At 40.5% G+C, this 12,500-nt stretch overlaps 1 protein-coding gene across 1 annotated transcript in view; it reads left to right on the forward strand.

Moving 5' to 3' along the window:
* Nucleotides 1–12,500, forward strand: part of doc2g (double C2-like domains, gamma) — a 36,711-nt gene that overhangs the window by 21,036 nt on the left and 3,175 nt on the right. The window contains exons 8-9 of the mRNA XM_084073166.1: nt 1,603–1,727; nt 12,310–12,391. Coding sequence (XP_083929292.1) covers nt 1,603–1,727; nt 12,310–12,391 — 207 coding nt within the window. The remainder of the gene's footprint in view (nt 1–1,602; nt 1,728–12,309; nt 12,392–12,500) is intronic.

The following is a 12,500-nucleotide window of genomic DNA, read 5'->3' on the forward strand; positions in this document are numbered from 1 at the left end:
TGTTCTCCATGGGGGGTTGTTATTGTATATCTATCTCCCTGGTCTTAATGGTTAATGATGGTTGTCTAATTGTGCTGAGCAGGGAGAAAAATGTAGCAGAGCCTGAACGCCAAGATAAAATATTACATCCACACTTCCACACTTTTATTCTCATTCTATAATATTGGTTCAATCTATTAGTGAGTTATCTGACTGAACTAATAATAGGTATAGATGTCCCTTGGACGGACATGAGGAGGTGGTTTGGTCCACCTCTCCTTTCCATGTGATGTTTCGGTATGCAGAGAGCTTTTGTTTCCCCCGCATCTCCTGACATCATTATATCACCTTATTAATGCTGCTCCCATAGGTGGTCCAATGCAAGTTTTCCTCAGCGGTAACCAAAGTGTTTGCGTCTCCTCTAACTTACTAAATAACAATGCACTTCTATGATGAAGGCACAGCAAACTCTTAAATCTAAATACAACCCCTTTGTGTCGTGTGCCCCACTTTGTGCCCAGATAATGCCCAGGAGACACCCCTGACACAATTGTGCCCTGCGTTCTGCTGCGCCCTGTGTTCTGCTGCGCCCTGCACCATAGATTGTCTAAATAGGGCTCTGAGTCGTGTTAATCAATTATGGATCTGTTACATTTACTTTTATTTCTTATTGAATGTTTGGGGAAAGAAACAACAACAAAAAAACAAAGAAAAACTGTGTGTGTGCAGCTGTTGGAATTGATTACCACAGGAATGACAGATTCTGTGGAGGAGAAACCACATTTTTACCCGTGGGGCAAAAAAAATGATCTCCATATTTCAAATGTTTGTTTTTTCTTAACATCACGTCGTAACAGTGTCGTGCAAAATTTGCAAAAGATAGCCGTTCTAAAATTCTTGCTATTTTTGAAACATTTTGAAAGGGAAAGTGATTAAGTTTGTCTGTGGGTTCAGTTTGAAACAACACAAAAATGTATTAATTAGAGCTTATGACTATTAGCTACTTTGGAAAATAGGTTCTTTTATCTTTTTCTTTTTTTGAACATACAAGGTTTCCACTGACAGCAACGATAGCTTAACCCATTAAAACCGGGCTTGTACATCTGCTATTTTTGAACTTTTTTGAAAAATCTTGAAAGTGTTTGAAAAATGTTGAATAATTTAGATGTTTTTAACACAAATCTTCTCTTCTGGGGCGGTCCCTGGCAAAAACATTTTCAGATGGGGGTCTGTGGCCAAATACATATCATTTTGGCTGCACAAAAAATAACTATTGATTTACATGGCATTTGTATAGATTATGTTTATGTTTATTAAAGGATCCCCATTAGAGACACATGAATGAGCCTCTAGTCTTCCTGGGGCCCTGAACAAAGAAAATACAATACAAATGTACAACTAAAAATACAAATTAAAGTAAAAAATAAAATAAAATAACATTTTAAATTAATACAAAAAGACAAATTAACATTATAAAATCAAATCTAAATGTCCAGTCAAATTCAACAAATACACAAATAACAGTTGGATACTTGAAAAGCTACTAGGCAAGATATCTCTTGATGTGTTTTTTGATCGGATCGGCCTCAGTTCTCAATGTTATGTTGATGTCTCTTTCCCCAGCGTGGACGTATACTGGTGTCACTGTGCTATATCCCAGAGAAGAGCAGCCTAATGGTGGGCATCATACGCTGTGCTCATCTGGCTGCCATGGACTCCAACGGCTACTCTGACCCATTTGTCAAAATGTGAGTAATGTTTGAATTTTTGTGTGTGATAGTTGATGTAGTGAATTGGAGAAGGATTAGGGGACACTTTAACTGCTTACCCTGTCAGGATTCACACCCACGTGTGAACCAAAAAAACAATAAAGTAATAATGGGCACATTTTTATAAGAATCAGGAGGCTGTCCCAAGGACATGATATTTATTGTCGGTTGTTTTTTCCAGTTGTGGAAACAAGCCTTTGTTTTTTTGTATCTCATTCATTTGCTGTCTTTTTAGTTTGTACTTTTAAAAATATGTCACAAAAATATTCAATCAACAAATCAATTACTGAATTCACTCAAATAGATCAAGGGTAGGTCAAGATTAAAATGCTATAATCAGCCACATCTCAGGAATGGAAATATGTAGACCACTCTATGTGGATCAGGAAAACAATATAAAAATTTAAATGGAGAATTATAAATAATGAATACATAAAAAGAGAAGGATTATTCATTATATAATAAAGGCTTTGTAAACTCATGTTGACATACATTTCTTTGTATAAATCAGTGGTTCTCAAAGTAGGGTTCAGGGTTCTTTAAGAAGTTCCAAATGGACTCTTACCATTCTGTAACTCTAAGAGTTATGGCGATCCTTGAAATTAAAACATTTCAGAGCCAGTGGTGTATAAATTGTGTGTGAATTGTGGCTGGAGGCCATCATAGCTCTTTTCTTGATAGTGCTGAAAGCAGAGCCAGAGAATGAATGGCCAATTGGCCATGGACAGGTTTTGGCATCAGTACCCAGTGGGAAAGGTCCAGCTCAGACGGTTTGGTGAAGCATTCGTCGATCAAAACTTAATTGCTCAGACATACATTTCCGGGGAGACTGCTCTTCGCTGCCCTCGGACACGCCAATCACCACCAAGTGGGGCATGAAGCATAAACTTTCGGATGCTGAGGGTGTGTGCTGGCGCAACTTACTGTCCCGTTCAGGGACCTCTTCTCCCTGAGGCTGGGGACGGTGCCACAGCTGTGGAAGACATCATGCCTTGTCTCAAAAAATGCCATCCCTCTGTCCCAAACGACTGTTGCGTTAGAATAGTTGGTGTATATTAGATTATTTTAAGCGTTTTAGAGGCGCAAAAAGGACATTTAAACCAATGGCTTCAGAGCTCTCCTCCACACATCGATTGCACAATTTCAGATCCGAAGTCCTTTATAGTAGGCGATAGATGTGATCTATATTTACAGTACATGGAGAAAACAGTAATGAAGTGTTACAGAGTTTATGCTCCAATGCTTTCATCTTGAATCCTATTTTTCTTTGGGGGGGGGGGGGGGGTGTCTAGTGAACTTCCAGCGGAGGATAAAGAGGTGAAGAAACACACCCTTGATAGAAAGCAGACTCTCTCTCTCTCTCTCTCTCTCTCTCTCTCTCTCTCTCTCTCTCTCTCTCTCTCTCTCTTCATTCTCTCTCTCTCTCTCTCTCTCTCTCTCTCTCTCTCTCTCTTCATTCTCTCTCTCTCTCTCTCTCTCTCTCTCTCTCTCTCTCTCTCTCTCTCTCTCTCTCTCTCTCTCTTTCTCTCTCTCTCTCTCTTTCCGTCTCTCTCTCATTCCGTCTCTTTCTGTTGTCTTAGTTTGCCTGGTTACTGATTGCTTCTGTAGAGGCGCTGGGTGCCTTACCAGTCCATTCTCATGCATAATGTGACAGAGCTCCCTGGCGTGTTAGTCATACATCGATCTAAGCCCCAAAGATTTGCTCTTTTTCAAAATATCATGGCTGTTTTCGAAGCTCAGCTGCTTTCAAGGTACTAATTTCAAGGAATCTCTCTATAGCCTATTCATAACAACAAAGCCCATTTAATTTAGTACTTTGTGTGCAAACTTCCTTGACTTTTGTTTATCTTCAAAAGTTGTAATGCTTCAACAGTGTTTGAGCGTTGCTTCAGTGCATTCTGTATTGAGTTCTGCCGACTAGACTGAATAAAGCTTTTCTTCCAACCCACGGGTTTTACAAGAACCACTGCCAAGGGTATGATAACAGTCCAAACATTTCTCAATAATGAATTTACTTCATAACTGGCTTATTGAACTGTCAGAGCAGTGTTAGCCTCCAGCCGTAACACTGGCCATTTGAGATTCAGGCAAATTTGATACATTTCTCCCTACGTGTGTGTGTGTGTGTGTGTGTGTGTGTGTGTGTGTGTGTGTGTGTGTGTGTGTGTGTGTGTGTGTGTGTGTGTGTGTGTGTGTGTGTGTGTGTGTGTGTGTGTGTGTGTGTGTGTGTGTGTGTGTGTGTGTGTGTGTGTGTGTGTGTGTGTGCGTGCGTGCGTGCGTGCGTGCGTGCGTGCGTGCGTGTGCAAGCACGTTTGTTTGTGTGTGTGCGCGCACATTTGTGTGTGTAACCTATATTTGACTATAGTCACATTGAAATTGAAAACTTCTTTTACTAAATGAGACCAAGCCAAGAGAGAGCAAAAGCAGCTACATACAAAAACAAATATAGCCGCAAGCGACAATGCCCGGGTCCAAGCACAGAAAAAGATTACAATGATGAAGAGGAAAAAAAAAAAAAGTAGATAAAGATAAGATGATGACTTTCAGAAGAAGATGAAGAAACGAAGAAGACAATTTGAGATTTGAACTCACAACCCTGCACGTAGTAACGGAGTATCACTGCTATTGCATTTATCACAAAACAACTTATAAATTAATTGTTTGGAAACCCGGTACCCAAGAATATATTTTGCCACTATACTTTAATTGTCAGAAGCTTTATAAGAACAAATACTGGCATAGAGAAACAAAATAGGTCATACAATATCTGCCATAATCTGCAAGGTAGCCTTATTGGTTTAATGTAGTGCTAAGTTTGAATGCACCACAGCCTGCTCCTCAGGAGCAATTAGGGGTTCAGTGCTGTTAACAGTCCTCATTGTCCACTCTCAGTGAAGCATGACACAATTATGGTTTTCCTTTTCTTCTTTTTCTCTCTCTTGTCTTCACTGGAGACTCTGCATATCTGTCATTTATACCAACTGCACTCCACATGTTGGCCCAAAGAACGTAGCTCAGAGTTTTGTTGGCGTTGGTTTATAATAATAATAATAATTTGATCATCTTAGAGAATATTCGTTCAAATGTGCATATTAGGCGCATACTTAATTTAGAGATTTCTTCAAGCAATGCTGTCAGCTGATGTCTGTTGGACCTGGGCTGACCAGAACCCTCTCTTCTTCCTTGCTCTGTTGAATATCCACAGAGCTTAAAGTTGTCACATGAATCACCCAGTGTATGATCACTATGTGCACCTTTGAATTAGTTACTCACTGTGGAGAAGTTCAAATTCCAAAGCATGTCTCATAATGACTCTTTATATATCACAAACTTGACAAATAATCATAATAATAACAAATAATATAATAATTATGAATAACCATCCAAGTTTAATTTACAACTTAGCCGTTCACATCAAGGGCTGAATAGAAAAAAGGCAAGTAGATACTTGATACAGAACGTTTTAATTTAAGTAAAAATGTAGAATAATTGATTATAGTAACTTTTGAAATATCAGCAACAACACTTCATTCCTAAGTTCTAGGAGACTTTGTAGTATAGGCTACTCTATAATAATCTATCTAGAGTAGAGTAGAATAATCTATTCCAGAAGTCCAGGATTAAATATATTGTATCCAGGAAAAAGTATTGTCTTAGAGTTCCTGTTGAAAATCGTCTGTAATAAAAATCTAACAGTCTGTATTCCTTGAGCATTTTTGAGCATTACTTTTGAAATACAGTGTGCAAAAAGTACAGTGGTAAAGTTATACAATAATTCTAAAAGGATAATACAAAATACCCTGGGGACTTGTTTCCTATGTATTCAATTCATCAAGACTAAAGACATAAAAAGAGACAATACTATTCAACAAATCCTACTCGGAGCAACAAAAGAAAGCATATTTACAGAAAAACAGTGTGTGTGTTGGAGGGGGGGGGGGGCGCATTTCTAGTGGCAAGTTAGAAGACTTGTTTAGGTCAAGTTGAAAATTGCAGAGCAGGTGCTCTTTGATGGCAGTTTTGAAGGAGGGTAGGGAGTCGCACTTTGTGATGGCTGTTGTTAGGGCATTCCACATTTTGGTGGCATAACAGTAGAATGAATTCATCCCCATGTTTATGCCGAATCTGGGGGGAACAAGATCAGTGGAGCTCCCTCTGGTGTTGGGTCCGTGGGCGTTTCTCACTCTAGTGAAGTAGTTTGACAGGTACATGGGCACTGGTCCCTTGAGTATCTTGAAAAAAATAGGCCCATTGCAAGTTGCTGTACTCTGTCCTTTTCCCTGAGCCATCCCACCCTAGCAATAATGAACTGGGGTTAGATGAGTCCTAGCTGTGAGGTCTAGTAGTAGTCTGATTAGTTTGTTTTGAGAGGTTACCCCATCAAAAAGCTGCCCATCTCTGCAAAGGCCAAACTCCCATAATAAGAGTAAGATCATCTTAAAGGTCCTGTGGAGACTTTGGTAAGAAAGGTTCTCTGTTAATAAACTCACCACATCCCCGTGAAATCTCAGGGTTTTTTGAAAAATCCTCATAGCGTCATGTAGAATGTCCAAAAAAGCATGTTCCAGTAGAAAATGTTCTGTCTTCTATTGTTCCACATTCGATTGTTATAGGGCCCAGGCAAAGAGGACGAGATAGCCAATGAATAGGAAAGGAAATGGTGTGATTTTCACAGTGTATATGATTGGATATTCTACATGTGTTTGATAAGGGCTATTTGTCCACTGTGCATACTCAAGGTCAATCATACATTATACACTATGTATTTCCAGACGTCCTGTCAGGATGTAGCAGAGAGTACGTGGTAGGAATGTCTTCTTATCATGATATATTTGCTAGCGGTGAGGAAACGAGAGGGACAGGGACGTATCTCAGAACAGCTCAGGGTATAAATACCATAACCCTCTCTTTTCCAGCAGACTGTGTTGAAGATATCGTCTTGGTTTAATTAGCGCAAACTGGAGTGAAGAGACCAGGTCCAAACAATAGCAGTTCTGTGAACCTCCATGTGTCAGACGTGGAGCAGGGAGTAAAATTGCTTTTCGCAGGCATCCTCTTGCTTCTCATGAGAGCACATCTGCATGCGTCACCCAAACATGCAACGCTCATAACCCCATTGTGTGGGTCTTATCTCTTTTTAAGGCCCATGTAGGCTCATGTATACATTTAGCTTTAGCCATTTCAACAAGTGCCATGTTGTCAGACATTTCAACACAAAGCCTAGTAATAAATATGGATTTGAGGAGAAAGCTTGCAGACTTATCAAAAATCCTAGCCATCCCAACCACAGACTGTTTCAGATGCTGCCATGTGACAAGTGGCTTCGTAGCCACAGAACCGTTTACTTTGGTAACAGTAAAGAAAAGGAATCCTAACAGATTTCAGCTTCACTACTTACCTAATAACAACAGCAGTACACAACATGTCAATAACAAAAATAACAAAAAAATGTAAAAGGTAATACAATGTTTAAAAACCAGAACATAATCCATTATTCACCTTTTTACATCTTATAAAGCGATAAGGTATTCAAGTTTCAGTTTAGCCTGTAACTCATTCCATGACCATGGAAACAAGTTCATCTTGCCTACCTCAGTTCCGACACATGGTACCATACAGTGCAACCACTTTTTTTGGATTTTGACTACCTTGCAATATTAACAACTTTGACTGCTTGTATATGCACATTTTACCAACTTTTAACTTTAGCTAGAGGTCACCTACGTCGCACCGCCGATCCGACTGATATGCCCATATATGGAGATCTCTGTATCTACGTATCAGTCCTCGTCCCTTTTATGCCCATATATGGAGATCTCTGTAACTGTCAGTCCTTATCCTTTTTATATATGGAGATCCCTGATGCCCCATTTGTGCCCATATTTGGAGCTGACTGATTTGTCTGTGCCTGATGCCATGACAACACATTGAGGTTAGACAACACACTCCATATTTGGGCATAGCTGCATTAGCCCACATTGGCCCACCCACCCATTTTAATTTAGGATAGATAGAAATATACAGGTGTTGCACCCTCGAGTAGGGGACTGTATCACTGGCATAGAAATGATAACAACAATGTTCAATATATGGTCATATTGAACAGCTGAGTGAATCTGATATAATGTTGTTGTTGTTGCTGTTGTTTTTACAGTTTGTGACTGTTAAGAAATATGACTCTGGAATCACTCCACTGCACAATCACCAACACCAGATTGCATATCAGATAGTATGTTGTATGAGGCAAAATTATGTTTCAATTCAGATAATGGCTCCATGGTTTTGAGATTGGTCACTAGTTATGTGATACACACATTTACACCGAAGTCTGACATAATTTACGCATCCTACCTGGGTCACGCCCCCCCCCCCCCCCCTCATTCTGAATTCCCATTGACGTCTTTAATGTCGCGTCAAATAAGAACTGTGTTCCAAAAATAAACAAATGATCCCGGCGAATTGACTCATATATATGAAGCATCAACTGACAGTGAGAAAACACTAATGTTACTTCTGCCGAATTAGTTACATTTTCGCCAGAAACAGACTGTATCAAATATAAGTGACTGACTATCATAACGATACAGAGCCACCTCCCTGACGATATCGCGAGACAGTTTGTTTATTTTTGGCCACAATTCTTATATGAGACGATTCTAAGATGACCCAATGTTATTCTCTGTAGAGAAATTACTTCCGCAACCCAGGGGATGAACGAGTGACGCCAGGACTTCGCTACTCTATTGGCTCAGTTATGACCATTATTACTGCAGTTTTTAATAAGAGTGCTTCTAGTCCATCAGGACAGACAGGCCTCTTGCTTGTAAAGCCTCCAGCACTTCTGACTAGAACATGAAAAGGGAGACGGGCCTACAGTATCATATAGTATATATATCTCAGTTCACATTGTTTCGACGGCTCGAGCAAATCGCTGCTAGCAGATGCACCAGCAGCCCATGGTCTTGCAGATCCAGACCAACGAACCGGCACACAACAACAATCCAAAATGTGTTTTCTTTTTTCTTTTTTCTCATGCAGATTACTACATGATCTGTATGACAAATTTACATTTGTATTTATTACTTGAAAATAAGATAATGAATAGAACAGTTTCCCTATACTTGCTATTAATTTGCGTAGGTCAGGGTGCCGTCAGGTTAGCTTTTTAATGTTAGTGCTTGAAAATACGTAGATTCTACTCTTATGGGCATTCCAAATGTTTTCCTTCATGTATTCATGTATTCTTTTCTCATCTGCCCCCACTGGTCTGGAAGCCATTCATCGCATTACACCATGTCAGCCTCAGCAGCTTCCCCCTGCAGCATCTTAAACGCTGTTTGCTCTTTTTAAATTGCTCAAAACGGCCTATTTCAAACTTTGAAATCACCTCCCTGGCTCACTGCCAGTTCCTCTGCCTCTTCCCTCGCTGTGGCCCGCGCTAAGGGACATTATGTGACCAGGCATTATCAATCCACTTGACGAGGGCGGCCTCAACCACAGATGCTTTCCCTGTATGTGTGTGCACAACTGTGTGTGTACAGCTGGTGTAAAGTTTAAACGTGTTTGTGTGTGTGTTTCAGGTCAATAGATGGCCAAGAAGGCACAATCTACTAAATTGAATGGTGACGTAGTAATGGTACCTGTCCTCTACGAGTACAAATACTCATTGCCTATGGCGTATGTCCCTGAAGTCATGGCAAAGGTAGCGCACGCACGCACCCACTTACGCAACCAGGCATTATCAATCCACTTGACGAGGGCGGCCTCAACCACAGATGCTTTCCTTGTGCACAATCGTTTTCTGCCTCCATCACTAGCCATCATTGTTTCTTGTTGTTTGAGTAGACTACACAATAAAGAACACCAAGTTTCACTGCCGCAACTGTTTTTGGCACTTTGTCATAAGCTTAGAGTAGAGCACATTTTTCATAGAGAGAAAACAACTTTTGTTGTCCACACACCTGCGAGGCAAAGTTTCACGACCTTTTATTATTATTATTATTATGATGATTATTATTATGATGATTATTATTATTATTATTATTATTATTATTATTATTACCATAGTTTTATTATTTCTTTCCCCATAGCCTCATGTATGAAAGACCCAAATGAACATTTTAAGCCTTACTACTTCATTACTTACTTCATTAATCCGTCAGTGATGACGATGGGTTGCGCCCTCAGGCGCAACCCATCGTCATCACTGACGGACGGATGCCTATGAATGAACTTCATTACTATAAGCAAATTATTTAAACAACATTTAATAGGAATAATTCTATTCCAAGCTTTTTGATCCCTGTAATCATTGTATCACTGTAATCACTGTGTATACAGTGATCACTACAAGCGGTTTCCACTGTTTATAGTCTTAGTGGCTGAGTTATTAATTCTTGCATGTTAGCAGGGGCCTTCTGGGAGGATGGGGCCGTTTCAACTGAAACAGGTGAAACACATGTGTACATGGCCACAATGCAATTAAATGCAGGCCATGTGTGAAAGCGCCATTCTGAAAGACAGTATTGTATGAACGCTAAGCATATGCAGGTGCTTGCTGTATGGAGGTCAGCACCTGTATGCACCTGTATGCAGGTCAGCAATAAAGTTAATCCTTAATTCTTTCTTGATTCATCTGAACATCTGATACACCCTGGTGCAAAGTGTGTTATAGTCACAGGCCTCAAAACCAATTTGGTTACTTTTTAAAAGGACATGTTAGATATTCAATTAACATTTTGATGTTTGTTTGTTATTTTAGATTTTGAGTTTACTGGACACTTAATCCAAAATGTTAAAACATCAATATTTATTTGAGACAACATACAGCTGTCAAATATTTCCTGCTGACTAAACAGGCTTTCGTCTTTCATTCTGGCACCCTCTCTGTGTGTGTGTGTGTGTGTGTGTGTGTGTGTGTGTGTGTGTGTGTGTGTGTGTGTGTGTGTGTGTGTGTGTGTGTGTGTGTGTGTGTGTGTGTGTGTGTGTGTGTGTGCGTGCGTGCGTGCGTGCGTGCGTGCGTGCGTGCGTGCGTGCGTGCGTGCGCAAAACCTGAGTTTGCGAAGTAAGCAGTTATTATTAGCTCTGCTGTTGGAACATTATATATCCAACATGTCTATCCAGCTGTACTTTACCACGTTCCTTTCTGCCTCTATCATGCAGTTTATTTTCTGCTCTCCTCCCTTGGCGGCTCTGTCCGTTATGAGTCATTTTAGCTCCCCATGCCTTTTTTTAATTGCACCTTCACTATCCATCCTCTTTCACTGGGAGGTGCCTTGTACCACACATAATACGCCCCCCACCCACCCTCTCATTCTCCCTTCTCTTCCTCTTTCTCTCCCACTTTATCAAGTCCCCCTCCCGTCCTGTCGCCTACACCCCCCCCCCCCCACCCCTAAATCACTCATTCCTATCCTGGTGAGGCAGCCCCAAGGCAAGCACAGAATCAACTGTCCTGGTAAGGATTTGTCACTGCTCTGAGGGGGTGAAGTTGGGGGAGTGAGATATCTCTCCCTGCCGGAACATCTTGACGTGGAATTTATGCTGATGATGACAGTCATTGCCCTCTGGGAAACCTTCTGTCGCCTCATTGCTAGAGTGCATGCTGCTATCTCATTGTCAAAATAATAGCATGGCATTTCTCACTCCCCTCGCTTGATACAAAGTCATATTTCTCTCAAGTTTTCTCAGAGGGAGAAATGTTCTCTCATTCTGTATTTTTGTATTGCTGCTGTTTGGGCATTCTGGTGAGTTTGTGTGTCAAGTTACTGTAAATACAAAGTCCACTAAATCTCAGAGGCAAATATTGTACTCCACTACAATTATTTGAAAACTTTAGTTACTTTTTACTTTGTAGATTTGAATTATTATTACAAAACATACATTAACATCTTCAGCCCTATTTAATCTTTGGCTATTTGAAAATAGCCGATGTCCGAGCTCAATTTTATACCTTGTGAAACGAGACATTCTGCATAATGAGTACTTTTACTTTTGGTACTTTAAATATATTTTCATGCTATTACTTTTGTACTTTTACTTTTTCCAAGAATCCACGCATTTGCATTGACAAAGCATTGGCAGATTCCGCCCCAGAGTGTAAAATAAAAGTGCGGTGGGACCGTGCCCTAACAGAGTGTTTCTACATTGCAGTATTGATACTTTTACTTAAGTAAACAAATGGAGTACTTTTCCCACCCCTGTTAGTTAGTGCCTAGATCTAACAAGAAGTAATTGCAGTTTGGGAGCTGTCTGAGAGGATTGAAGACCTTTGGCTCTTTCTCAAGCTATGGGCAACAGCCATAGTGCATCATATCTAAATCATTACGTTGTGTGTATTTTACTGTTGATTAACAAGTTGACTCTTGTACTTGCTCTGCCCTTTTCCTCCCTCTACTACCCCAAATCTCTTCACGGGAAGTAGCAGATCTACAACTCACAACGTATTGCGTCGCGACTTGCGACGTGTGGTAGATCAGCTATTTTCAGCGAATGTTCCCCCTAGAATAGGGATGCTAGTGTTCAAGTGGTTAACTGTCTCTTGTCGTTCTTTGTTTTTCAGTAACCTGGGGCCTGAAATGGGGAAAAAGTCCAAGTACAAGACCACAGTAAAGAAAAAGACTCTCAACCCAGAGTTCAATGAGGTACGTCCCACCCTAAGTCTCTACAGCAGGGGTCTTCAACAGCGGGTCCGGGACCCCTAGGGGGTCCTCAGAGCTACTACAGGGGGTCCGCCAAATATTTGTTCATAGG

This window comes from Gymnoscopelus microlampas, assembly GCF_963454915.1.
Source record: "Gymnoscopelus microlampas genome assembly, chromosome: 2".
Taxonomy (NCBI): Eukaryota; Metazoa; Chordata; class Actinopteri; order Myctophiformes; family Myctophidae; genus Gymnoscopelus; species Gymnoscopelus microlampas.